Source organism: Leptonychotes weddellii, chromosome 9 (assembly GCF_054177405.1).
Source record: "Leptonychotes weddellii isolate Sample4059 chromosome 9, ASM5417740v2, whole genome shotgun sequence".
Lineage (NCBI taxonomy): Eukaryota > Metazoa > Chordata > Mammalia > Carnivora > Phocidae > Leptonychotes > Leptonychotes weddellii.
The window spans coordinates 64,508,920-64,533,780 of record NC_138377.1 but is presented as its reverse complement, the minus strand read 5'-3'; the positions used below and the strand labels follow the sequence as shown (position 1 = coordinate 64,533,780).

Below are 24,861 nucleotides of genomic sequence, written 5' to 3'. Positions count from 1 at the left end.
AGGCCACAAAGAAGTTACGTGGCCCAAAGTCACATGGCCAGTAAGTGACAGTGCCAGGTTTCAAACCTCGATGGTCTGACTCCAGAGCTCACAATAGCTGCTGTAGCCTACTTCTCTTAAAAGTAAAAGAAAGAAAGAAAGAAAGAAAGACGGAAGGAAAGTAAGAAAGGAGAGAAAAAAAAACAAACCTTGGAGTTTATAGGAAAAAAGGAAGGAGAAAGAAACTAACATTTTGAGGCTTTATGATGTGACCATTTATCACTGAATCCCCACCCATAACTGTGACAGTCCACATCTTACCAAGGAGAGATGAAAAGTTTGGGGAGGTGAAGTAGCCTGCCCAAGACCAAACACCTGGAAATCAAAGCTGGTAGTCAACCCCAGGTCTGTCTGGTTCCTGAGTCTGCCCTCTGCCCCACTGAACTGTACCTTATAACTCAGGAAAGAGGACCTTATAATTCAGGGGAAGAGGTCTTTTTCCCCAGGGAAGAAAACTGAAAATCGAAGGATGGATGAAAAGTAGGCCAGTGATTGGAGCTAGGGGCTGGTGGCCCTCCCCTCCCTGACTACTGGTACCTGTTATGGAGTGGAAGAGAGATGCATCCAAGACATCCCAAGTTCAAGGTGCTATGTCTATAAATCAGTGTCCTCTCCACAGTATTTCCCACAGGTCATTTGTTTCCAGAAACATACTGGGAAGATGACAGATGTTAAGAACCTGGCACTTCTCACCCATCATAGGAGTTGAAAAGAGCCACTGTTCCTCAGCAAGCTACCTCACCCAGAGGGTCAGACACACAGTCTCCAGGTAATCATAGCCCTCAGAGAGAGTAAGGAGAAGGAGCTCTTCTTTATTTTATCTCCCAAAGCAGTCAAAGGGCCACCCCCACATCTTCCTGTATTTTAAGCAAACATGAGAGTTTCTCCCACTCCAGACAAAGGCTGCGCAGGGGCCACTGGCAACTCAGTGAAAATTCCTCAGACTGGCACTCAAGGCCATTTCCACCCTGCCCTTCAACTGTATTTCTAGCCTCATCTCCTTATACACTGGCCAGGTGCTCTCCAGCTTCTTGGTCTTTGCTCATGCTGTTCCTGTCTCCATCTGGGTCTCTGTTGAAATCCTGTCGTGTCTTTTGTTCCTATCCAAAACACTGTTCCTTCTCTGAAAGTTTTCAACCTTACCCTAAACACTCATGGCAGGATGTATTTATCCCCTCTAAAACTCCTGAGTAGTTAAACTGGTCTTAGTTATCCCCCTTTGCAGCCCATTACCACTCGCTTGTATTTTGTGGGCCGCCATAATAGCCAATAAAATCTCTCTTGGACAGCGTCTGAGTAAGTGGCTTGGATTTCAGGCCTATTTGCCTAGGAAGTGAAGGGGCTGGAGACCTGACTGGGGTTCGGCTTCTTGCATCAGGCTGTCCGTGCCGCCCCTGCTCAACTTTAGGTTGAGTCCCGCGGGCAGTAACCGCCGCTTTCCTGTCACCATAGCGACGGGTGGGGCGAGAAAGCAAACTCTCCCTTTGGAACTACACCTCCCATCATGCACCCGGGCCCCAGGGTGCCGGGCTCAGCCTGAGGCCTGAGACCCGGGCCGACCCCCGGGAGCCGGCAGGGGTCGGGCAGGAGGAGCAGAGCGCAGGGGGACTTCTGCGCTCCCGGCCCACCGCGGAGGTCGCGGACCCCCAACACGTAGCGGGCCTCTGGGACCCTGGCCTGTCCTCGGCACCGCCACATCGGGCCTAATATGGCCGCTCGTGCTGGCACCGGGCAGGTGCGCAGAGATCCGGGCCGAAGTCCAAGGCCAGGGACTGCTCCCGGCATTCCTCGCGGGCGTGGCGTAGGCTCCCATCGCCCATCTCCAGGTCCGGCGAATGGAAAACCCTCGGGCTTTGAGGTGAGACCCGAGGCTCCGCGGGCCGGGCCGGTGCTGTGGCGAAGGGCGGGGTCGTTGCGCGAAGTGAGCCACTGGACACCTGGGGTAGTTGGTATAGAGGGCGAGTGTGGAAAGGAGGACCCCCACTACAGTTTTCCAGGGAGCCCTTTGAATTGAGGACATCAGCAAGGGTGTAAGGGATTACCTGGAGATCTGTCACCGTTGCAGAACCTTAAGATACCGGAGCCAGACGGGGGCCATCCATCACTGAGGCAGGGAGAAAGAGCTGTAGCCCCAACACAGAGCTCGGTGACAGCGTGTGCCTCACAAATTCTTGCGGGGTGGGGGGCGGTTTGCCGAATTGTCACCCTGCAAGGCTGAGCACCCTTGGGAGCTCAGCAGATGTTTATTGATTTAGTGATTGCAGGTAGCATGGCCCAGGCCTTGACTGAGGTGGAGCGAAAATTCATTCCTGGCCCTGACACAGAGGAGCGGCTGCAGGAGTTGGGGGGCACCCTGGAGCACCAGGTCACCTTCCGGGACAGCTACTATGACACCCCTGAGCTGAGCCTCATGCGGGCGGACCACTGGCTGCGACAGCGAGAGGGTAGTGGATGGGAGCTCAAATATCCGGGAGCGGCAGTGGTCTCAGGACCTCACACTGAGTATGTGGAACTCACAGTTGAGCCTGCAATTGTGGCCAAGCTCTGTGAGGTGCTGGGGGCTGACGTCCAGGGGGCTGGATGTGTGGCTGTTGTGCTGGGCCCACTGGAGCTGCAGGAAGTAGTTGGTTTTGTGACTAGGCGTAGAGCCTGGAAGCTGGTGCTATCTGGAGCTGATGAAGAGGAGACTCCGCTCAGGGTGGACCTGGATACAGCCGACTTTGGCTACACTGTGGGTGAGATAGAAGCCCTGGTGTACGAGAAGGCTGAGGTCCCAGCTGCCCTAGAGAAGATCCACAGGCTCAGCAGCATGCTCGGTGAGGAAGACAGGCCCTTCTGTGCTTTCCTTGCCTTCCCTACCGCTCTTCTGGATGTACCCACTGAACCAGCTAGAGGGGAGGGTCTCGGCATTATTCCTGTAACGGGGATTGTCTTGGCAATTTTTTGGAGGGCCCAGTTTGCTTTTACAGAAGCTGCCTAACTGGATCGGATCCTTCCTTGTCTTCCCTAGTCCTTGCCTCATTTAGTTCTCATACCTCCAGCCGCTCCAAGTTTGCGTCCGTTCTCTGCTTGAATCCTTCCATCCATCCCTCCTTCCCCCAATCCTGTCCTCTTATTTTTACAACTACCTAGGTCCTCATTTAATTTTGCCCTGTTGGTTTTGAGTAAAAGGCAGGAACACTGTATTTATGTGACAGACAACAGGACAAGTCGTGGCAGATTTTTCTGTAGACAGTTCATCCACAGAAGTATGGGGTTGTGCGTCCCATGAGGCCTTAAAGTGGTGGAATGCTGCTCTTGCTTTCTCAGCAAACATACACTGAGTTGAGTTTCCTGCTCTCCGCCCAGCATGCTGCCAGGCTCTAACAGTAAGACCCTGACTTATCACGGCTCCATACCATATAGAGGCTAGAATTCTATGTGAATCCCACCCCATGGTTGTTGCTGCTTCTCTCCTTTCTCTATCCCTGTTCTCTGTGTGCATCTCTGCATGTGCTTCATTACCAACCTAATGAGCTTTGGCCTGCCTCCATGGGCTTTAATCTTGACTGGGGGACAGGAGCACTAACCGAAAAGAGTGGATATAGAGGCCCCCTCTGTCTACATGGCACCTGAGCGACTCTTCACCATTTCTCCTTGCTGGAGGAGAGGCTCATGCTTGGCTTCCCAGCCTCACTCCTACCCGACGTGGCCCTTGTAGGCCCCGCTGGCACAGGGCAGTCAGGGTGTGCGCTGGTGGGTTACAGAAACTGGTTGGATGGCATTCAGAATCCCAGTGCTGCCCTGGAAACAACTTTGGGGTTGGCTATGAGGGCAGGGAGCCGAGTCAAAGCATTTACAGCTCTGTCTGCTTCTCTCATTTCTCCTCTGGCCTGCAGGTGTGCCGGCTCAGGAGCGAGCACCTGCCAAGGTGATGATGTACTTACAGTGCTTCCGGCCTCAGGACTACCAGCACCTGCTAGAAGTATACAGCCCCAGAGAGAGGCCACAAGGGACTAAAGCTCCTGACAGCAGCTTGGGCTAGGGTGTCACTTCCTCAACAGCGAAGAGAACTCTGGGTCTAACGGGATTCTTTCCTGAGCATACTGTGCCTCTTCCCCTGGCCTCCTTCCCACAGTGACTCCTCTCTCTCCAGCTCTGCCTGTTCTTTCACCTTACCCTCAGCTATCCTTCCTTGAGCCCTCCCTGGCTGCCCCCTCCCTCATCCGTCAGATGCAATCTGTGGGCCGCCCCTCTCCCCTGGCCGCTAAGCAGCCTCCATTGATTTCCGCTCGTGTTTATAGGATTTCCACTTAGCCGTGATCAGTAGTTAAGCACAGGAAAATCCCTTGCCACCCCCCCTCCCTTGGTCGATGCCATTGATTCTGCCAGCGCCTCCTAAACCGCCTGACAGCTGAGTTAGAGATGAGGGGAGGCAGCAGGGACTTCCCTGCCTTGGGGTGTGGGGAATAGCAGCAGGTTGGGGAAGTGGGTGGGAATCCCTTTTAGACATCTGGAAGTTCTGGTTTCACTTTGCTACTGTGCCCTAGTCTGGCCCAGATGGTAGAGTGCCTCCTGTGGAGGTTTAGGGGCAAATCTCCCGAACCTGGAGAGGGTAAAAAGAGCCTTTCTTTGCTGAAACAAGTTCCTAAGGCTTGTTTCAAGGAAGATAAGAAGACTTCCTGGGGCGCCGGAGTGGCTCAGTTGGTTAGGTGTCTGTCTTTGGCTCGGGTCATGATCCCAGGGTCCTGGGATCGAGCCCCGCGTCGGGCTCCCTGCTCAGTGGAGTGTCTGCTTCTCCCTCTCCCTCTGTGATCTCTCTTGCTTTCGTTCTCTCAAATAAACAATGAAATCTTAAAAAAAAACAGACAACAAACCTTCCCTTGCTATGATTTGTAAACGTTTTCTATCTCAAATATACCCAAATATGGCTTTCCCCCCTCAGGCTTTATTGGGCTTTCATTATTTGTGGGGGGTGGAAGGGCGCCCCCCCCGCTCCCCCCCCCCGGTTTTGCAGAGGCAAACGCAGGACCAGAGCGCCACCTGCTGGTAGTCATCAGGTGCAGGCTCCAAGTGGCCGAGACCCTGGGGAGTTTGGGATACAGGAGGATTTCAGACTGAGTGGAGGCTGAGTTACTGCCACGTCTCCACGGGCAAGTTGTTCACTTCAAAGATCTCCTGCACCGACTGGCCAAAGTGGTTGTAGGTGAGGCGCAGCTTTAGCCTCAAGGGGGCCTAGGAATTCGAGAGTGGAGACCAGGGTTAGCTCCTGTGATTTCTGTCACTGGGCCTTATCAACAGGGGGTGGGGTGGGGGCGGGTGCTCCTGAGCTCACCTTGTTAGGATTGAGGATTCTGAGGAGCTGGGTCACTGGAAGGCCACCCTGAGCTGGAACTGTGTCCCCACTGGGGGCCTGTAGCTGCAGCTGGAAACTCTGAACACAAGAGGTTGGGCAGAGCACAGTAAGGCAACGAGCTGGGCTCAGGCAACCCCTCCACACCCAACAGTTTCAAAGCCTCTTCCCATAACACCCCAAGTGCTTATCTCTGCACGTCATTCCCTTCCCGTCTCATTCTTCCACCCACCTCCTCTATTAGCCTTTCTCCTGGAGTGCCCAGGCCACCTCAAACCCTGGTCTTCTACAAACCTTGGGCACGGCAGCCTGACAGACAAAGTGGGTGACATCAGCCCCTGAGGTGTTGATAGCAGTGACCGTGATTAAGAGCAAAGCAGGGGTTCCAGGGGGGCGAACAAAAGACAGATTCAGCTGCAGTCCTTCACGCTCAAACACTCTGAGATTTGGGATGGAAGCTGGAGTATGGAGAGAGAAGCAGCTCAATGTATGGGGAAGATAACAAGTTCATTCATTCATTCAACAGAAATTAAGTGAGCGCTCACTGGGTGCAGGGCAGTGCTTGAGATGCTAGCGACAAAGTGGACAAGAAGATGAAGTCCCTATTCTGAGCTTATAGTTTAATGGGCAGAGAAAAACAATAAACAAGAAAACAACCAAGATAATCACAGACTACTTGGTGCTATGAGGAATAACTTAAATAGGAATGGTAGGGGAAGGTATCTGGCATTTTAGCTGAGGCCTGAAGAATGAAAATGAGCCAGTCATCTGATGTGCTAGGCAAGAACATTCCATGTAGGGGCGCCTGGGTGGCTCAACTGGTTAAGCATCTGCCTTTGGCTCAGGTCATGATCCCAGGGTCCTGGGTTTGAGCCCCGCATTGGGCTCCCTGCTCAGTGGGGAAGTCTGCTTCTCACTCTGCCCCTCACCCCGCTCATGTTCTTTGTGTCCCTCAAATAAATAAAATCTAAAAAAAAAAAAAAAAGAACAGACATTCCATGCAAAAGGAGCACAGATTACCAAGCGTTTCAGGTGAGACGGTCTGAGGAGCTGAGAGGGGCCAGTGGAGCAGGGAGAGGGAAAGTATAGGAGATGGGCTGGGAGGAAGCTGGGCCTCACAGGCCAGGATACGAAGTCTGGAACAAAGGGAAGGCATTGAGGGGTATCCAGGAGGGAACTGGCACAAGCTAATGAACCCTTTTATCAAGATGGGGATGTGATGGGGGGCTCACAGCACGGAGGAGGGCATGTGGCCCCCAGTCCTTGGCAAAGAAGGAGAAGCAGCACATTTCCACCCCTCCTTTTCTTAAGACGTCTCCTGTCTCCCCTTTGTTGAGGCTTACCTGGGGCTGGAGACGCACAGGGCAGGTCGAGGAGGTGTACTAAAGTGCCTCCTGGGGAGGGTTCCGGAGCAGGTGGGGGCTGGGCAGCCCCAGAAGTGCCATCCAGGAGATCTAACAGATCCAAGAGCTTGGAGGCCTGGGGGAAAGGGCAGAAGGAGCAGGGCTAGGTGCGGAAGCCAGACCAAGTCCTCTTCCCTCGGGGGCTTCCGGCCTCCTCACCTGCGGCTCTGTGGCAACAAGGGCTGCTTCCGAAAGCTGGGCCTCTTTGCTTTCCTTTGCTTCCTCATCCTGAGTGCCACCTCGCTCCACGAGAGGCATCTTTTCTAGGATGGCAGCCCTGAGAGGATGGAATACAGGTGTGTCCCTCTGGGTGGACCCCGGGCTTTTCATAAGAAGCATGTGGGAGGATGGCTAAGACCGTGCAGAACCCTGCACACGATGGGTCGGAGGGCCCTTCTGATTTCCTAAGCCCGGCACGCTGTTGCTGGTTTTCGGTGAGCGAGGAGGGCTGGGAGCCACCTTGGCTACAGTCAACTATGGGTGGGAGGCTCTGACTGTGGAGGAGGAAGGACGAAGGGGAGGATGAGACCCCTGTACCCAGAAAGGGGCACTGGGGAGAGGCCACATGGGGACAGGGCAGGGGTTTGGGTCCTCCACTGCGGCACAGTGACGGTCGCACCTCATGTGGTCGTACTTCCGGAAGAGCGTGTTGTACTCCACGGCCCGCTGCTGCAGCTCCACGTCCAGGCAGCTCCCATAAATGGACACCACCTGGCGGATGCGGCTGGGCCACAGGGTGGCGTGTGAGCGGGAGGGCAGCCTGCCCTGCCCTTCAACTCCAGGATGTGGCACGGAAGGGAAAGGCCGCACAGAGCAGGGGGGTACCCACAACACCTGGCTCAGGAGGAAGAACCTAAGGACTGGGGGACTTGGGGTGTGTGCACGGAGAGAAACTCCGAAACTGGTGGGCACGGTGAAGGGACATCTGTCACTGGAGGCACCAAGAAGAGGGGCCGGGACCCTTTCTTACTTGTTGTCCCCACGGAGCCTGGTGCTGAGCTTCATGAGGGCTGTCAGGGCATATCCTCGTGTGGCCGGTAGGGACATATGGGACTGCAGCACCTTTTCGAGGAGTGCCAACACCTTCTCTTCCTCCACCTTTGCGGGGACATAGATAGTAACCGTGGGGCATCTTGCCTCTCCCGCTGAGGCCCTCCTCAGTGTACTCCCGAGGTTGGTCTCACCTGAAGGGGCTCAGTTTCCTCACAGCCCCCCTCCAGCAGGAGGTCCCCGTATTCTCCAATGCACCAGGCTGCCACTTGCACCAGCGGTTGCTGTGTGGGACAAGAAAGATGCCAGGCTAGGTTCTGGGTCCCCTCCCCACTTCCACGCCCTGTGACATCCCTTTGTGCAGTGCAGAGCTTGTGGGGTTTGGAGAGGTGGGGAAAGGGAAGGCTCTTGCACAGTTTTGTAAGTTTGTCCGTCCCCCCACCCCTGCCAGCTCTGTCCTGGCTCCTGGTTGTCTTCTGCCCTCTGGTGGCCAAGCGTCAGAACTACATGGCCCCACCAAAAGGAGCTCAGTGAGAACCAAGCAAGAGGGTCCCTGCCTTGAGGAAGGGGTACGTGGTTTCTGCCCACCCTACTTAATATGGAAAAAAGACGGTAGATAGATAGTGGCTGGCTGCTGTTAATCCACTCAACATTCAAGGTAGTAAAAACCTGATACACACAGAAAGAGCTCTATCTCAATTTGATCGTCAAGACAGCTGTGGGAGGCAGGCAGGGTAGAGAGCTGAGTACACTGGGCGTAAGGAGACTTAAATTAGTCATCTGTGGTTACAGAGCCAGTAGGTACTAGAGCCAGGACAGAAGTCCAGGTGTTCTAACTAAAACCAGGGCTCTGTCCTTGAGTGTCTCCATTAAACGGGTAGCTGTGACCTCCAGGGAAAAACAGTGGGGCATCAGGTATGGGGAGTAGGTGGCCCAGGAAGGGCTGGGAGGCTCAGGCAGCCCTGGGTCTGGTGGGGGGAACAGTACTTGGGAGATGTCGTCTGCCAGGGCGCTGTAGAGACGGCGCACAGAGTAGGCGTGTAGCTCCTGAGCACCCCCAATCAGCTGGGTCAGGTTGGCCACCGCATCATCCCGTACATGGGTGCCTGCCTGGAGGGGGTGAATGTGGCCAAGGGTTCAGGGTGGTGAACCTTGCCCACTCCCTCCCAGCTCTCTTACATCAGTCCCTGCCTCACCGTTGTCAGCACACGCAGGATGGTGTCTATGTGCCACCGCTTGGTTGGGGCAAACCTAGGGGACATATGCCTCTTCAGCCCTGGTACGGACCCTCCCCAGAGTCTACCGTCTCTGCCTTCTGGGCACCTGTCACCTCACCTCTCTGCTGCCAGCAGGATGCCTGAGGCACAGTCGGCCCGTAGATCAGGGGGGCAGGATTCCAGAAAGCTCTGCAGCTCTTGTGTCATGGCTCGCACATTGGAGCTATTCACCAGAGCCAGACTCAGTTCCAGGGCCCGCCTGGCAGGAGAAAGATGTCGTCAATACACGGTGGCCGGGTCACCCTGAGCTAGGCCTCAGGCCCTTCCTTCTCCAGGCACCTGTTTCCTAGTCCCTCCACTTCAGCTGCTCTGACCCGGTCCAGGTCTTGGCTACCAGGCACTGGGCCCCCTGCCTGCCTTCTTGTTCCTCTGTCCTCCTCACCGGCTCAGGGAGGCGTCGGGTTCCCGCAGACACTCCACCACGGTGGGCCGGTGCCGCTGCACAGCGCTGTGATCGGACTGCACCATACGCAGCAATGACGTCAGGGCTACGTACCTGGCCAGAGCGGGGGAGGGCCTATCACGCCGTGGGCCTCAGCCCCCTCCCTGCCCCATCCTGCCCTAGTCCTGGAATAAGAGGCAGGTAAATCAAGAGACGCTGCAAGGAGGAGGGCCAGGGACCAGGGGCTCAGTGGCACAGCCCAGCCAGACACCTGGGATGATTACCTAATGTTCCTGTCATTGTTGAGCAGAAAGCGGCCGAGAATGTTGACAGCCAGAACCTGCGGGAGGCAAAGGCTGAGGACAGTCCGGGAAGGAGCGACGCGCTCATTAAGGAGGCCGGCTGCAGGGCACAGGATGATGGGTGGGGAGGAGAAAGCAGTGCACAGGACCTGTCTGCCTGGCTGGGGTTGGTGGGTGGGGCCGCAGTGGGAGGGGCATATGGGATGATACCCGCAGGCCGGCTGCAGCGCGGATGTCCATGATGGTCAGCACAGTCTCAAACAGGACTGCGTTGCCCGCATTTCGGCTGGTGTCTGTGTTGGTGGCCACCTGAGTGGATGGGGGAGAAGATGCAACTAGAAGGGGCTCGGTCCTCTCCTCAGGTCTCTGGAAGGTACCCACCACATCATCCCTTCATCGTCTAACAAAGTTCCCCAAGCCCCCACGATGTGCCAGGGGCCACCACACTGAGACAGACTGTGTCCCTGTCCTCATGGAGATCGCAGTCTAGAGGGAAACGGAGACGTGATTATACGGCCACCATGGGGTGGGTGGTCAGGTGAGGGGTGCCTGGGGCTGGTAGGATCTCAGAGCCACACACCTAACCAGTGCCCACTCTCCAGCCTCCCACCTGGGCCAGCAAGTCATTCATGGTCTCACTGCTTTCTTCATGGTTCTGGCCCAGAATCCGAAGCAGACGAAGTATCTGGACCTGAGATGGGTTAAAAATTGAAAGGTGGAGGGGTTCAAAGGGTAAGGAGTTGGGTTGAAGAGAAAAATCCTGCACCAAAGAAAGTATTGCGAGGGGCCTGGCTGGTTTCCTAGAGTTTCCCTCCCCTTCCCCCCACACAGGTCCCTGGGGTCCTGGGAGATCAGAGGCATGTGAGGCCAGGGGATTTGGAGACAGGCTTTTTGTTGTTGTTGTTACCAAACTGGATTTCTGACCTTTAGGTATCCCCCGCTTCCCGCACTGGTCTCGGGATGACCCGTGCGGTCCTGTGCCTGCCACCCTCCTGCCTGCCACTCACTGACCCAAAGTGTTCTCCGGGAGGTGGCCGCTAGCCATGGGCTTACTGCTAAGCTCTTTTTTCCAGGGATACAGCAGGACAGGGTCAGCCCACCTGCAGAAAGGGGTCGCTGACTCCAGATACACTGTGTTCTACAGAGTATCCCGTCGTCACCAGAGTCCGGAGGATCTGCACCAGCTGGGGAACCACCTGGAGGGAGGGCACAGCCTTACTGGGCATTATTCCTAATCCTCTCAACCTTCAGACCCATTACAAACCCCACGGCCCCTCTTTTCCTGGCCCAGGGCCTGCCCCTTTCACCAGCCCACCTTTCGAAAGTGCTTGAGAGCTGCAGGGCTTCGTTCACAGAGCTCCATGATCAGCGTGATGGTGCCCAGCAGGATGCCTGGTGTCGGGGGGGGGGGGAGGGCAGTGAATGGTGGGCCAGGGGCACAGGAGAGTCTACTGCGTGTGTGTGTTCATGTGCACATGCTACCCTGCTCCTAGCGGCTGGTGTTCCCATCCTATTTTTCACTTCTGTCCATAGCCAGAGGTAAGGCAGGGGATGGGGAGGCCCGTGGCCTTACCGTGGTGGCGTTCATGAAGCAGTTGGGCACAGGGTGGGAGGAAAATGTTGGAGAGCTCGGGGACCTTCCGGATCATGTGCACTGCAGTCAGAACAGCCTGCAGAGATCAGGGGGCTCAAAAAGGGGCAGGGGTCTCCCAGGATGGACCTCCCACCTTTAACACGTGGCAAACAGGACGGTTTCGGGGGGGGGAGGGGCAAGTGCCTAGAGTCCTGCCATCTCACCTTCTTGCGCACATAGGAGCTGGGCTGCAGGAGCAGTTTCTCCACCTCAGTGGCCAGGTCCCGGCACATCTCAGCAGAGCCCACAGTGCTCAGAGTGCACAGGGCCAGGCCTTGTACTGCCTGAATCCCCTGGCTCAGGTCACTGCAGAGTTGGGAGGGTGGTCAGTCAAGCTCTGAGAAATCCATCCTTCCCAGTACCTACAACAGGCAGCCCCCTGGGACTTCCCAGTTCCCCACTCTCCCATCTCCCTGATTCCAAGTGCTTCCCAGAACCCTCTCACTTCTTGATGCTGTTGGTAATGAGCAGGTGGGCATCCTGCCTCTCATCCAGTAGAAGCATGGCCCCCAGGTAGCCCACCCTCTTGTCTGTGAATCTGGGGGAGGCGATCAGTTTCAGGCACTCCATCTACAGGGAAGGGGGCAGACCAGGAAGGGGCAGGGGTGAAACTCGAGGCACTAACAGCCCTTTTCTATCTTCTTTACCACCAGATTAATTTATGGTAACACCATTTCCCATCATCCTCCCTTCAACAAAGGAAAAGGCTTAGGAAATTCAAAGTTAGTGGGTAGTTTGAAGGAACCAGGAGTCGAGGAGGTGGGAGAGAAAAGGAGGTGGCTTGAATGGGGCTGGCCGGAGAATGAAGGGTTCAGTCCAGCTTATGACCTACAGGGGTTGTAATGGGGAAGGAGGTCGGCAGTGCATGCTGTGAGGAAGGGCTCAGAAACTTTGGAGAATAAAAAAATCAGGGCACAAGCAGGTGAAGGTGTCCCAAGACCGTGCCCCATTAGCCCTCCTCATCAAACTCAGAAGGGAGGCACCCCTGCCCAGTACCTGTCCAAAGTGGGCGGGGTAACCCAACATGTGGACGTAGAGCAGTTTGGCCAGCTGGCGGTGCCTGTGCAGAGGGTCCCCATCGCGGAAGGAGGCGCGGATGTGGGCGCACTCCTTCTGGATCACCTCCCGCTCCTGGGCCTGGGTCTTGGCCCCACGAATTTCCTCGATTAGATCTTGAAGCTTCAGCGAAGGCACCACCATCCTGAGGGGGCAGAGCCCGGAAATGGAGAGGGCTTTGAACCTCTCGGGCCGGGAGTACCTGGCCGTCCAGCCCAGACTCGCTCTGTACCACGATCCTGAACGCCCAGGTCCTGCAGCTCTCCTAAAACCGAGCCCACATTTCCCTTTGCCCACGTGGGTTTACCAAATTCCGCCCCCTCCTCACCGTGGGAGGAGATCCCCACTACGCATGCGTCCCCACCCCACTCCGCGCCCATTTCGACGGAGCATGCGCCAGAACCCCGCCTATCCCCCCCACCCCACCCCACCCCATCCTCCGGTCCCACCTGGTTGCCCATCCCTAGCTCGGCCATTGCTTTCCTCCCTGGGTCCTGCGCTACCTCTTCCGCGGGATTCCTCCCCAAGGTCACACCTCAGGCGGACTCAGCTTCACACCAGGACGCCAGCCTTAACGACAGCCTCACCTGGCTTGTTTCAACTCCGCTCCTCTTCCCCCCAGCGCTTCCTGGTACCGGGCCCGACGGGGGTTGGTCCTTCGTCTGGTCCTTCCCTCTTCCCGCCCCCGTCACGGGACCCCGCCCCCCCTGGGCCGCCCAACTGAGCTGTCTAGAACCCTCTGAGCTCAGGCCTCAGGCTTTGGAGTTGAGGGCAAGGAGCTGTCCTGGCGGCAAGACTGCGTAACAGGCCTGGGGTTCCGCAAGAGGCCTCTTTGTACATTCTCACCCCCCAGGGAGCCTCAAGAGAGCTTGGATTTGAAACCATCGCACCCCAAAGGAGATGACAGTCCCCCCCCTTTTTTGAACTTTTTTATTAATATATTTTTTTGTTAAATTTCTTTGTATTTTTTTTCCTGCAAGACTTGGTGTTGGCGGCACTGTTGTAGTTTAACTTCAATCCCAAATTCCATGAAATAGAAATCAGAAGTAAAGGTTTAGAGGGGAGGGAGGGAGGCAGGCCAAGGAGTAAACAGAGTTTGACTAGAAAAAAAGAAGAGGGTACGTGTGGTGGGCATTCCCAGGCAAGGCCATTCCTTGAGGGAGGGGGTTGGCAGGCAGCTTGCGTCTGCCTCATGCAGGGGAGGGAGGAAAGATCCCCTGGGGACTCTACAGAGGGGTCCCCCTCTTCCTAGGGCTTCCTGCCCCCAGGGGAAAGCTATTAACAGGGATCAGCCACAACCTCAAACAGGGCTCTCCACCCACCTCTCACCCTGCTTTGACTCCCACCTCTGCCCTGCCTGGAAAGTGTGTGAGAGATTGGCTTCCTTTGATCCCTCTTTCTGTTGTTTTCCCATTTCACAAGATTCTGATGTGACGGGGGAAGGGATATAACCCACTTAGAGACTACTAAACTTGTCACAGCTTCTGCTGCTCTGTGAGTTCCTGTTATCTAGGCTGGTTGTGTTCCCCAGAAATGCCTCCCCCCCACCCCCACGCCACAACTGCCAGAGTTGGGGAGTAGGGTCCTAGCTTAAGTGCCTCTAACCCTCTGCAGTAGAAATGTCTTCTTCAGGCCCCTTAGAAATCTAATCAAAGGCCACAAGTGAGTCCAGACCAACCAAATAAACTTTTAGGGGGAGAGAGGAGGGTGGGAGAGGTCAGTGGGTAGACGTGACTGCATTGGACGGTTTCTTTCCTTTACACATTGCTCTTGACAAGGCATGCCACCCTAGGGGGTTGGGCGAGGGGCTGGCTGTTGAGGAAAGGAAGAGGGAGATCCTAGGGAGTCATTCTACTTTTCATCTCCCTTGTCTCCTTCAGGGAAGGATGGAGTTAGGCAAGAACCTAGCTCAGTGCTTGGAGGTGAAATAGGCTCCTCCACAGTCAGAGATGGAGGCCGTACCTCCTCCAGCTCTTTCACTAGGCCTCGCAGAGACACCAGGCCCCTTGGGTCAGGGAGTCACAGCAGCTCAGCCAGTGCCTTGCCCAGTATACAGTCATCCCTTCTCCATTTTCTTCTTCCTTTCCACTCAGCTTCCAGGAGACTCCTCAGGACACCAAACCCCCACCCTCATCGAAGTTCAGGTCTAAAGAAAAGGCGGGGAAGACACGGGGCAATGGTCTGACTTAGATTTGTGTGTCTCAGAGAAGAGAGCGACTCTGAGCGAGAAAAGCCCTTCATATGTAAACAATCTAGAGAGAGAGGTGGGGTGGGGGAGGGAGTGAGGAAGACAGAGACAGATCCAGAATAAATGAGAGAATCTGAGAGGAGAGCTGGAAAGAAAAAGCAAAAGACAAAACCAAAGGGGGACAGAAAAGAAACAGAAGGAAGGAGAGAAAGAAAGATAGGAGAAAAAACAACCAGGAGGAGGGAAAGAGAAAAAGGCAGGTCAAAGAAGTGAAGAGGCAGCAACCGAAGCCAGAACTAGGCTGGGCAGGAGCCTCAGGTGAGGAGCTGGGAGAACAGGAACGCCAGGCTGAGGTCCAGGAGGGCCACGGCTCCCACCACCAGGGGGTTGGCAGCTCCCTAAAGAGATGGGGGGGAAAGGCAGTCTCAGTCCCTGAGGACCATGTCCAGCGACAGGTCCCACCTTCCTGCCCTGGCAGAGGTGGCAAAGCTAAAGGGTCCCAGGCACCTCTCCCCAGAGGTCAGAGCAGGGGCATCTCCAACCTTTTTTGGATTGCAAAAAAACACCTCCCTCCTGCCAGGCAGGGCCCCTCCTTCCCTCTGGCTCCCTCAAGTCGGGAACAGCCCTTCCTCCCCCTCCCTCCGCTCCCCGCCCACTAGCATGTCACGTGGCCCAGGCAGAAGGTGCCTGGCCTTAGTAGCAGACGTTGGCAGCAGCAGTCCGTACTGCAGTAAAGCACAGAGGGATGAAGGGGTGAGGATGTGGTTGCTAGGAAACAGGAGAAGGCCTGGAGTCCAATCAGAGTAGAGGCTTCTGGGAAAACTCCACCCCTCCCAGTTTTCTGCCTCCTTTCCCATTTCCCTTCTTCCCAGGAGAGGGAGGGAGAGTCAGGGTAGGGAGGGAACAAGCTTTTCCTTTTTTATTTCTGAGCACCAAAGAGAGAAAGTGTGGAGGTGGGGGTGGGGGTGGAGTAGGAAACCAGGAGCTGGAAATGATATGGAAGGAGAACAGGGAAAGATGTTTTGGCTCTACCATTCCTTATTGGTAACCTTGGGCAAATTACTTTAAGGGCTCTGGGCCTCAGTTCCCCCATCTGTCAAATGAGGGAGCTGGAGGTGAAGGTCTCTAAAGTTGCTTGCAGCTCACAAGTTCCCTATTTTTTTTTTTTTTTTAGGTGGGATATAGTCCAAGAGTGGGCAGGCAGGAAGGAAGCTGAGTCCAAATCAGAGCCCCTGAAGGAATCAGAGAGAGGTCTGGAAAGGATGAGAGGCAAGGTTTTGGGGAGAAAAGGGGCCACAAAGCAGGGACAGAGGGCAGCTCACCGGCTGGGCGGGCCTCTCGGTTGCAGCAGGCTCCTCAAGCTCTTCTGTCAGGCACCCGGCCTCAGGACCCCTTGAGGCTGGGTCCCTCAGGACCGGTGTGGCCATGGGCTCAGGCTCCAAGCCCCCTGGGGTTCTCAGCTGGGGCAAGGGCTCTTCGTCTTCCCCTTCCTCCTCTCGAAGACTTCCGGAGCTGTCGCTGCAGCCTCCGAGGAGTGGGGAACCGTCTCTGGGCCCTGGCCCCTGCATCCCAGCCTCGTCCTCGGCCTCATAGCCAGCTAGTTCCTCTGCCTGTTCACCGGGGCCCCCCCACTCCTCAGGCCAAGCTTTGGGGCTGGAGAAGGGACCTCGGTCCCCTCCAGGAGGCAGTGGGCTCCGGCGGGCAGGGGGTCGCCAGGGTTGGCGGGAGGAGGCAGGACTGCTGGGCAGTTCAGGGGAGCCCTCTGAGGGGGTGAGTCCATTCTCGTATACCCCAGGGCTGTCCTCATCCAAGGGTTCTGTGTCGGAACCTTCTGAGTCCTGCCTGGGTCTGCGGCCTGTGGCAGGGATAGCTAAGAATCAGAGGGGCCTAACTGGCCTTGGGCAGCAAAGGCTAGAGCTTTATCCCCCTGTCTGAGCACCTCCCAGGCTTACAGCCTCTCATAGCCAGACCCCAGACCCCTAGTCCTTATTACCCTATTTTATAAATTCCCAGTTCCGCTCCCCAAACATCTGGGTCTGGCCCCCATCCTTGTCCCCTTGGACCCTCATACCTTGGCTTTTTCCATCCCCAGTCCTCTGCAGGGACTTCCTTCCCTTTCCCCACACCTGAGCCCCTCCAGCTCCCCAGGCTGCCCACGCCTCACCTGGGGCCTCTAACATGGGTTGCAGGTCCTGGGCTATCAGTTTGGCCATTCGAGCTGCCTCCACAGCCTTCTCAGCGACACTGCTGGCTGCCACTGCCTTTAGAAGGGCATCTGCCGCCCTGTCGGGTTCCAGGGACAGGGACTTAGCAGACCTGCTCAGATGCTCCAGCCCCCTGGTCCATGTCCCCACCACATCGTGTCCTCTGGATCGGAGGTCACCTCTGGAGGGCTCGGTCTTGCTCACCTTGCTCCCTGGCCCGGCGGGGCAGCTGGCCTCTGCTTTCCACTCCTAGACCTGGGCTGTGCCTGCTCTCATCACACTCTCCGGCTCCCCTCACACCTGCCACCATCACGTCCCCTCTTCCAGCCACAGCCACCGGCCGCCCTCCACTCCGTTATCGCAGTCCCATCCTGCTCCCTTCCCAGGGACAGATGAGACCTCATGCCCTCCGCACACCTCTCTCTAGGCGCACCTGCTTGGGCCTTCCCAGCAGCTTTGCTCTCCCTGCCCCTTGTTCTGGGCCACCCGCTCCCTGTGCCTGGAGCCTTTGCCTCCTTTCCCGTTACCACTGCTAACCCCCCTAACATAACCCTGCCCCTTCCCTGCAGATTTCCTGACATGACAGTTTCACAGGCTCCTTCTCTTCAGCCTCGTCTGTTACCACACTCTTCTCACCTCTAGGTCACTGCCCCTTCCTCCCTGCACCATTGCATCCTTTCTGAGCTCTGGAATTGGGGTAAGCGTGGGTCCCCCCCTTTCTGCTCTTTCTACTCCCTCTCCCAGCCACCATACATTTCTCACCGTTGTGATTATACCTTCCAAGGAAACTCTTAGTTTCCTTCCCTTCCACATGCCCCTCCCATTGTGCCCTGCGCCCTGGGTATGGGCGCCCTGAAGCACTAGCAGTCCTTTCTCCACGGTGGTTTCCCAGTTCTCCCTCTAATGTCAGATGCTTCCTCAGTTTCCCCTCCCTTTCACCGTCTGCTGTTAATCGCAGATGCCCGTGAACATTCAATGAGTTCTGTAATACTGACTGAAGGTGGGGCACAACGGGGCAGAGGTAAAGGTAATCAGATATCCTTGGGCTTAAATGGATCAAGACCCCTCTGCTGGCCCCAGGCTTGTTCATCTGGCTTAGGAAGGCAGTCTGGGTACCTGGGTAGGAAGAAGACTGGTGGTGTTCACTGTAGTCTTAAGCCTACCCCCTCTTTGTGTACCTAGGGAGATATGGTCAGCCTCCTCCCCTCAAACCTGCTGGGTCAAGGACTTTTAGAGCCTGTTTGGAGGGACCTTAGATAACCCTGTTCTTTTCTCTTTGGGCTGTCAGACTCTATAGAACTAGCCTTGCCCTGAAACTAAACTGGTCTCAGGGTTTAGTGCAGGGGATGACGATCACAGTCTTGGGTTGCATGGAGTTCTGTCGGGCAGCCAAAAACTGCAACAGTGACAAGAGGCTGTGTTTTTGAGTTTGGAGGGTGTAGATGAGCAAGTCTGAGGCAGTAGATCCAGTCATCAGGCCAGGCTCAGGCTACCTGGCAGAGGCACCTGCTGCTGAGGCTCTGCTGTTTCCATGGCAGCTGGCAACCAATCAGGTTTGCCAGGCCTGTTGCTGGGGAGACCAACCAGCCTCCTCCCACTGACTGATCTTTCAGCTACTGAGATCAGTTTTTCCTGCCCATGCCTGTTCCTCATCTAGACTAACGTGCTCCCTGGTGCCCTGCCCTCCCCCTTCCCTGGCTTAAGGCCCTGGACTCTAACCACCTAGACACTGAGATGTAGCTACAGATAGACATTTCTGGCTCAGGCATCTACTTTGGGTATGACACATTCCTACACAGACACCTTGGTCACCCCTTATACAAATGCACTGAAGCATATTTGGACATATCTTGGTATCTGATCCTCTGAAGCAGTCTCAAATTTAAACAAAATCCTTCAACTGTACCCTCCTTTTTAAAGAAAATCCAATATACAAAAATCCACATGTATGAGTTGTATAAATCAGAGGTCTGTGAACCTCATTACAAATGGGTTTTTGGCTTTCTTTAGATCTGTGCTATCGAATCCAGCACTTAAAATGTGGCTAGTCTGGGGGCGCCTGGGTGGCTCAGTCTTTAGGCGTCTGCCTTCGGCTCAGGTCATGATCCCAGGTCCTGGGATCAAGCCCCGCATCGGGCTTCCTGTTTCTCGGGAAGCTTGCTTCTCCCTCTCCCACTCCCCCTGCTTGTGTTCCCTCTCTCTGTGTGTCTCTCTCTGTCAAATAAATAAATAAAGTCTTTAAAAAAAATTATAAAAAAAAATGTGGCTAGTCTGATCTGAAATGATGCACTGATCTGAAATGATGCATATAAACATGAAATATATACTAGATTTCAAAGACTTAGTTAAAAAAAAAAGGGGGAGACTATAAAGTCCCTCATTAGTAATTTTATGTTGATTCTAGGTTGAAATGATCAAATTTTGGATATATTGGTTTAAATAAAAATGTACTATTTATGGGGCACCTGGCTAGCTCACTTGGTGGAGTGTGGGACTCTTGGTCCCGGGGTTGCTTGAGTTCAAGCCCCATGTTGGGCCTAGAGCTTACTTTAAAAAAATGTAATAATTAAAATCATTTATCTGTTTTTATTTTTTCACAAGGCTACTAGATTAAAAATTACATATTTGGCTTACATTATATTCCTACTGCACAGTGCTGCTTTAGATAATAAGATAACGCATGGACATGTAATCTGATTTACGGAGAGAAAATTTCATTTACAGGCCAGCCTCCTCCCCTCAAACCTTTATCAGTTGGGTAAAGGGAGGCAGAGGAAGCAAAGCTGAGAGGAACTACCTTCTCATGTGGATAGGTCAGCTGTACAAACTAGATCTCCCCAAGATCCAAGGCTGAAATAACATCAGTCTGTGGGCAGGCAGGGATGTGGCTAGGAATGCACATTCCCTGTCTCTCTGCCCAGGGCTGCTCCTCCCAGCTGCAAGAGGAGCACTGGGGACAGGTTTCTGAGCCTGCACAAGCCAGCGCTCCTTGCTACTCCCACACACAACATTGACACACATCCCCACAAAAGACACCAAGACACGGTTAGAGTCTAACACGGCTTCCCTCAAATACCCAGCCACCCACAGTTACACCCACATCCACCTGTAGCCTCAGATATAAACAATCCAAATACCCAGGGCTACAACTGCTTGGCCTTAGGCCTGCTCTTCCCCACCAGGTCCTACGCCTTGGGTCGTGGTCCTCCTTTAGGCACTACCTACACCCACCCCCGCAACTGTCCCCAGGGTACCTTCTCCACTTAGCCCAGCTTTGGCCTCTGCAGCGGATGCCCACCTGGCAGCGGCGATCTCCTGGCGCTGGCGGGCAGCGCTCACGGCTCGACGGGCGCCTTCGACAGCCCTGTCCACCTTCTCCTTGACTTTGCCCCGGCGAAGGGCCAGAGGCAGGAGGCTGCGCACGCGCCCCCCGTGCACCAGCCGGTTGCGCTTGTACTTGCCCTCCTCGCGGGAGCCGTCCGGGCGGGTGGTGCGTCCGTAGCCGTGCCGCCGGTTGCCCAGCCACTCGCCCTCATAGCGCAGCCCGTTGGAGCGCTGGCTCACGCCGAAGCCGCTGCGCCGGTCGGCGCGCCATTCGCCCGCATACACCTCAGTGGCGGAGCCCTCGATGAGGGCGGGCGGAGCTGGGGCCGGGGGCCCGCTGGCCTCGGAGCCCGGGGGTCCTGTGCTGCCCACCTCGCTGCTCACCTCGCTGCGCAGGGAGCCCCGCTTGCTGCCCAAGGAGCTGCGGCGCCCGCCCGCCCGGAGCCCGCTGAGCAGCAGCGAGCGGCGGAAGAACCCGCCGGCCGCGGGGGTGCGCTTTCGGGAGGACGCGCCGTCAGCGTCCCCCGGCCCGGCCAGCACGAAGCCGCCCCGGGAGCCCGAGGCCGGGCTGCCTCCCTCGTCGCCCGGCAGGGGCAGGGGCGGGGGCGGTGTCGGGGGGTCGCTGTGGCCTGAGTCCAGGGAGGTGCGGCGGGGCGAGCGCAGCAGCGCCGCCTGGTGGTAGGGCACGCTCTGGCGCACCCCGTAGCCGTGGCGCTTCCCGGCCTGCCACTGGCCCTGGTAGGTGCCTGCGGGCGGGGTAGGACGGGGAGAAAGGGTCAGGACCCGCTGCTTCCTGCACCCTCGGCCCCAAGCGCCCCTGGAGGCCTTAAGTGTCGGGAGGGAGAGGTGGGGGCAGTTAGCGTGGAGGTCGAGGAAGAGCTCTAGGAGTGGGGACGGGCCAGGTTGGGTCGGAAGGTGTGGAAGAGCAGAGTGAAGACCGACAGATAGCAGCAGGAGATCTGTGGTTTTGGGTCGTGCAGGTAGACAAGGCAAAGGGGGAGGGCCAGGCAGGCTGGCGTGTGTGAAGGACAGCTAGTCCAGAGGGTGCGAGGGACAGGCTGATGGGGTGTTTAAGATAGTCATGTGACAAGCAGACAGGACGATGAGGGGCAAGCTGACTGAGGAAATGTGAGGGGACAGGCAGAGCAGAGGTGTTAGGGACAGGCGGGTGGGGGGAGAGGAGAGGTGTGGGACAGGCAGAGAGGAGGGGTGGAAGGGACAAGCAGATGGGGGGGTGAGGGTCAGGTAGATGGGGGGTGTGAGGGACAGGCAGACAGGGAAGGGGTGAGGGCAGGCAGACTGCAGACCGGGGAGAGGGAGAAGCAGGCAGGGGCCAGGGTGGGAGGAAGGAGTGCGCGATGGGAGGAGAGGGCGGCAAGATGGGCGCAGGGGGCGCATATGGATGGGGGAGGCGTACAGGAGAACAGCGGGGCAGGGGGCCGATGGCGGGGAAGGCGGACGCGGGACAGGCGGACGCGGAGGCGCACGCGGACGAGCAGACAGACAGTAGTGGGCCGGGCCCCGCACCTCCGTCGGAGTAGGTCTCGGTGCCGTAGCCGTCCTGGAAGCCGTCCTTCCAGAGCCCGGCGTAGCGCAGGCCCGACACGCTCTCCCACACGCCGCTGCGCCCCTTCAGCCCGCCCAGCCACTCGCCGCGGTACGTCCAGCGGCTCTTGCGCTCCACGCCCAGCCCTTCGCGCTTGCCCTGCTGCCAGTGGCCCTGGTAGCTGTGTCCGCCGGGCCCCGTGAAGACGCCCAGTGACTCGAAGCCGTGCGCCCAGCAGCCGCTGTACTCGCCCTGGGCGCCGGGCCCCGTGCACACGCCGTAGCCATGTGCCCGCCCCGCCTCCCAGCCCCCCACGTAGCAGCCCCCGTCGTCAAAGTCGAACTTGCCCCCGGGGGACATGCATGTAGTTGGCGCGGCCTCAGCCCCCCGGCGGCTCAGCGCATCCTGGGGCTGGAGAGCCGGCTGGGGGCCTGCGAGCCGGGCGAGGCCTGGGGGCGGGGGCAGTTAGACCGGGGCCGGGCGGGGGGGCCCCAGCGCGGGCTGGCAGGGCCGGACCCTCATCCTGAGTGGCTGCGGAGAAAGAGGGGGGAAGTGGCGAGCGAGGCCCCTCCTCTTTGCCCGCCGCTCCCTGGCCCAGTGGCTCCGGGGCATCAGCACCGCCCCCCAACCCCCCACCCTTCGGCAGCGTCTTCCAGCAGCTCCTAAGCTTTGGAGGCATGGGGGCTCTCCCCACCCCTCCCTCCTTGTAGAGGACCCCTCCCAGGACTTGGGGCCCCAGCCCCAAGCGGTAGTCCCGCTTCTCCAGCCTAGAACCCCAAAGTGTCGAGTGTGGATGACAGTTGCTGGCGGGGGCGGTGGAAAGGTGGTCCTGAGAGGGGGCTGGGCAGAGTCGTAGGCCACCCGCTCCTCTGGCTGCTGTCAAGACCCTTCTACCCCGGTTCTTTGGCTTCCCAGGCAAGGGGTGGGGGTTGGAAATGTAAGGGGGGGCATCGGAGCAAGGTGGGCAGTGGGTTTGGTGGGAGAAAGGATGGGGATGGAGGAGGCTCTGCGGGAAAAGGCGAGGGTGGGGATGGGCAAACAGGCGGAAGGGAGGGGGCAGGTTACTCACCATGTGGGCTGGGGCTCAGGCTGCCTCCCAGGCACAGCATCCATGGCAGGATACCTCCACTCCCACCTCGTCCCGACAAGCCAAAGCCCCCTCCCTTCCGGAGAGACTGCTCCTACCCAGAGAGCGAAGGTGGGGGAGCCGCAAGAGAGAGTCCCCTCTCTCCTCAGCTGGAGGAGCAGGCGGTGGGGGTGGGGGGCGAGGTAGTGGCAGGGGTGGGGGGGGGATGAGAATAGTGGAGGGGGAAAAAATCTGCCTTGGATGGAGATAGGGAAGAGGAGCTGGGAACTGGATGGGAAGAGAGAGGGGGCTATCAAAAGGGGGTGTTTTTATTATTTTTTTCCTTCTTATGGTTGGGAGAGGAAAAAAAAATCAAAATTCCGATTCCATCCCAGCACAAATCAATGTTTGCTCCATCCCAGCATCACCGGGGAGGCTGGGCCAGGCAGATTTAAAGGGGCAGGGAGAAGAGAGAAGAGGAGAGGGTGGGGAGAGGAGGAGAGGAAGAAGACACAGTGGCGATGTTAGCAGTTTGGGAGGGGGGGTGCCCAGGCTGGAAAAGATGGGTTCCCGCTAAACCTGAGGTGAGGGAGGAGGCAGGTAGAGGGGAGAATGAGAGGCACAGAGACCCCCAGGGTGGAAAGAAACTCTGGAATGCCGGCGGGGAGTGGGGTGAGACCGAGGGTGGGGGGGAGAAAGGGGAGGGGAGCAGAGCGAGAGGGAGGAGACAGAGCTGAAGATGGGGAGGCTGGGGGAGGCCGATGCCAGGCGGGGGAGGAGAGATGCAGGCGAGGCCGGGAGAGGGCGAGAGGAATACAAAGAAAGAGGTGCAGGGGTGAGAGCTAAGGAAGGGGAGATGCTGCTGGAGAAGGAGGGAGGGGGGAGACCCATTCTGGGGCTACTGAGGGTTGGCAAGGAGGAGAGAAGCAGGGGAGGAGGGGGAGGGGGAAAGAAATAGGGAGAGTGAGAGCGAATAAGGGTTGTAAGGGAGAGAGAAAGCGCTGCACAGGGAAGGGCTGGTATGGGCATGGAAATCCAGGCAGGAAGAGCCCAAGCGGAGGCAGGAGGGCCGGAAGTGGTGTTTGTGGGGCTCCAGGGAGAAGGATGAACCTGCCAGCTGCTTGGACTGAAGCCAGGAAGCCTTTGGAAGCCAGGAAGCCTGTGTCCTCCAAGTCCGCTGTCCCCCCTAAGTGACCACAGCAGGGCGACCAGAAGCCTCCCTTACTTGTACTTTCTGAGGAAGCTTGAAATGGGGCCCTGCAGGACGCCTGGCCCCACTAGTGCTTATCCAGACCCCCCCCCCCACCAACGATTTCTCCCTGGGTTGTCCCTCTGAAGGGGAAGGGGTGGCATGAGGGGTGGATTGTTTTTGAATGGGGAGCAGGGGCCATGCTTGGTAGTGCCATGAAGACTCTGGGGCTTTGGAGCCTTTTGCAAACCTAGAGGCTAAGACACATAGACATGTTGGGGTGGCCCCTTACTGTGGCAAAGCCCCCTTCAGCCTACCACCTTCCAACCACTCACAAGAGGGGCAGCACATCCTGGGCCTTATTGCTTACAGACAGAAGTGGGCACATACTATCTTCCCTGCCCCTCAGCTTACTTGCTGAGATGCTGCATCTCTCCCACTCCTAAGCATTTAGGAGGGAAGACACTGTCCAATTACCCACAATGGGGTACATAGACGTACTCAATTGCTTTCATTGTCATACAAAGTCTGATCCACTCCATTTTACAAAGAACTGAGGCCCAGAAGGGAAAGTCACTCACTAGAGTCACACAGCAGAGGTGGCAGAGCTAGAACACTAGACTTTATTTATTTTTAAGATTTTATTTATTTGAGAGAGAGTGAGTGAGAGAGCAGGAGCAGGGGCAGAGGGAGAAGGAGACCTTCCGCTGAGCAAGGGACTTGGGGCGGGCTCGATCCCAGGACCCTGGGGGTCAGGACCTGAGCCGAAGGCAGACGCCCAACCACCTGAGCCACCCAAGCGCCCCAGAACACTAAACTTGAGACTTCTGAGCTCTGTAATTCCTCCCAGGATTCCATGTACTTAGGAACCTCCCAGACTCTGGAGCTCCATTTTGAGTACTTTAGTAAGATAGTGTGAGGTTTGGAATA

At 56.9% G+C, this 24,861-nt stretch overlaps 3 protein-coding genes across 6 annotated transcripts; 1 reads left to right on the top strand and 2 right to left on the bottom strand.

Annotated features, from left to right (window-relative positions):
• Window positions 1-1,534: 1,534 nt before the first annotated feature.
• Window positions 1,535-4,962, top strand: THTPA (thiamine triphosphatase). 2 transcript variants are annotated; one of them, XM_006738634.3, is made up of 3 exons: window positions 1,535-1,897; window positions 2,304-2,855; window positions 3,918-4,962. In XM_006738634.3, exons 2-3 carry the CDS (start codon window positions 2,309-2,311, stop codon window positions 4,061-4,063), a joined length of 693 nt encoding a protein of 230 aa, XP_006738697.1. In that variant the 5' UTR covers window positions 1,535-1,897; window positions 2,304-2,308; the 3' UTR covers window positions 4,064-4,962. The 2 variants fall into 2 exon arrangements, with proteins under 2 accessions (XP_006738697.1, XP_006738696.2); XM_006738633.3 differs by having other exon boundaries at window positions 1,539-1,897; window positions 2,295-2,855.
• On the bottom strand, window positions 4,947-13,051 carry AP1G2 (adaptor related protein complex 1 subunit gamma 2). Of its 3 annotated transcripts, XM_081830725.1 has the most exons (22): window positions 12,918-13,051; window positions 12,355-12,559; window positions 11,804-11,928; window positions 11,523-11,664; window positions 11,299-11,395; window positions 11,041-11,117; window positions 10,826-10,921; window positions 10,336-10,416; window positions 9,936-10,034; window positions 9,708-9,763; window positions 9,424-9,537; window positions 9,100-9,240; window positions 8,961-9,015; window positions 8,752-8,874; window positions 7,959-8,048; window positions 7,745-7,872; window positions 7,394-7,498; window positions 6,934-7,051; window positions 6,715-6,850; window positions 5,666-5,829; window positions 5,354-5,452; window positions 4,947-5,253 (listed from the first exon to the last, which is right to left on the bottom strand). In XM_081830725.1, the coding sequence occupies exons 2-22, from the start codon at window positions 12,556-12,558 to the stop codon at window positions 5,152-5,154; spliced, it is 2,352 nt and encodes a 783-aa protein (XP_081686851.1). In that variant the 5' UTR covers window position 12,559; window positions 12,918-13,051; the 3' UTR covers window positions 4,947-5,151. The 3 variants fall into 3 exon arrangements, with proteins under 3 accessions (XP_081686851.1, XP_081686852.1, XP_030889720.1); XM_081830726.1 differs by lacking the exon at window positions 7,394-7,498; XM_031033860.2 differs by lacking the exons at window positions 9,708-9,763; window positions 9,936-10,034; window positions 10,336-10,416; ... (5 more) ...; window positions 12,355-12,559; window positions 12,918-13,051 and having other exon boundaries at window positions 9,321-9,441.
• A 278-nt stretch (window positions 13,052-13,329) lies between these two features.
• Window positions 13,330-23,786, bottom strand: JPH4 (junctophilin 4). Its single transcript, XM_006738636.2, has 6 exons — window positions 22,746-23,786; window positions 21,658-22,207; window positions 20,105-20,876; window positions 16,767-16,885; window positions 15,925-16,457; window positions 13,330-15,000 (listed from the first exon to the last, which is right to left on the bottom strand). Exons 2-6 carry the CDS (start codon window positions 22,034-22,036, stop codon window positions 14,917-14,919), a joined length of 1,887 nt encoding a protein of 628 aa, XP_006738699.1. The 5' UTR covers window positions 22,037-22,207; window positions 22,746-23,786; the 3' UTR covers window positions 13,330-14,916.
• Window positions 23,787-24,861: the final 1,075 nt, after the last annotated feature.

Bases quoted from the DNA above. Each gene is read 5' to 3' on its own strand.
- THTPA (XM_006738634.3), top strand. From the start codon at position 2,309: ATGGCCCAGGCCTTGACTGAGGTGGAGCGAAAATTCATTCCTGGCCCT. The intron at 2,856-3,917 runs GTGAGGAAGACA...TCTGGCCTGCAG, and splicing joins CAGGCTCAGCAGCATGCTCG to GTGTGCCGGCTCAGGAGCGA.
- JPH4 (XM_006738636.2), bottom strand. From the start codon at position 22,036: ATGTCCCCCGGGGGCAAGTTCGACTTTGACGACGGGGGCTGCTACGTG. The intron at 20,877-21,657 runs GTGCGGGGCCCG...CCCCGCCCGCAG, and splicing joins CGAGACCTACTCCGACGGAG to GCACCTACCAGGGCCAGTGG. The intron at 16,458-16,766 runs GTGAGGCGTGGG...TCCCTGCCACAG, and splicing joins ACCCATGTTAGAGGCCCCAG to GCCGCAGACCCAGGCAGGAC.
- AP1G2 (XM_081830725.1), bottom strand. From the start codon at position 12,558: ATGGTGGTGCCTTCGCTGAAGCTTCAAGATCTAATCGAGGAAATTCGT. The intron at 11,929-12,354 runs GTACTGGGCAGG...CCTTCCCTGTAG, and splicing joins ACCCCGCCCACTTTGGACAG to ATGGAGTGCCTGAAACTGAT. The intron at 9,538-9,707 runs GTAATCATCCCA...CGCTCTGGCCAG, and splicing joins AACAATGACAGGAACATTAG to GTACGTAGCCCTGACGTCAT.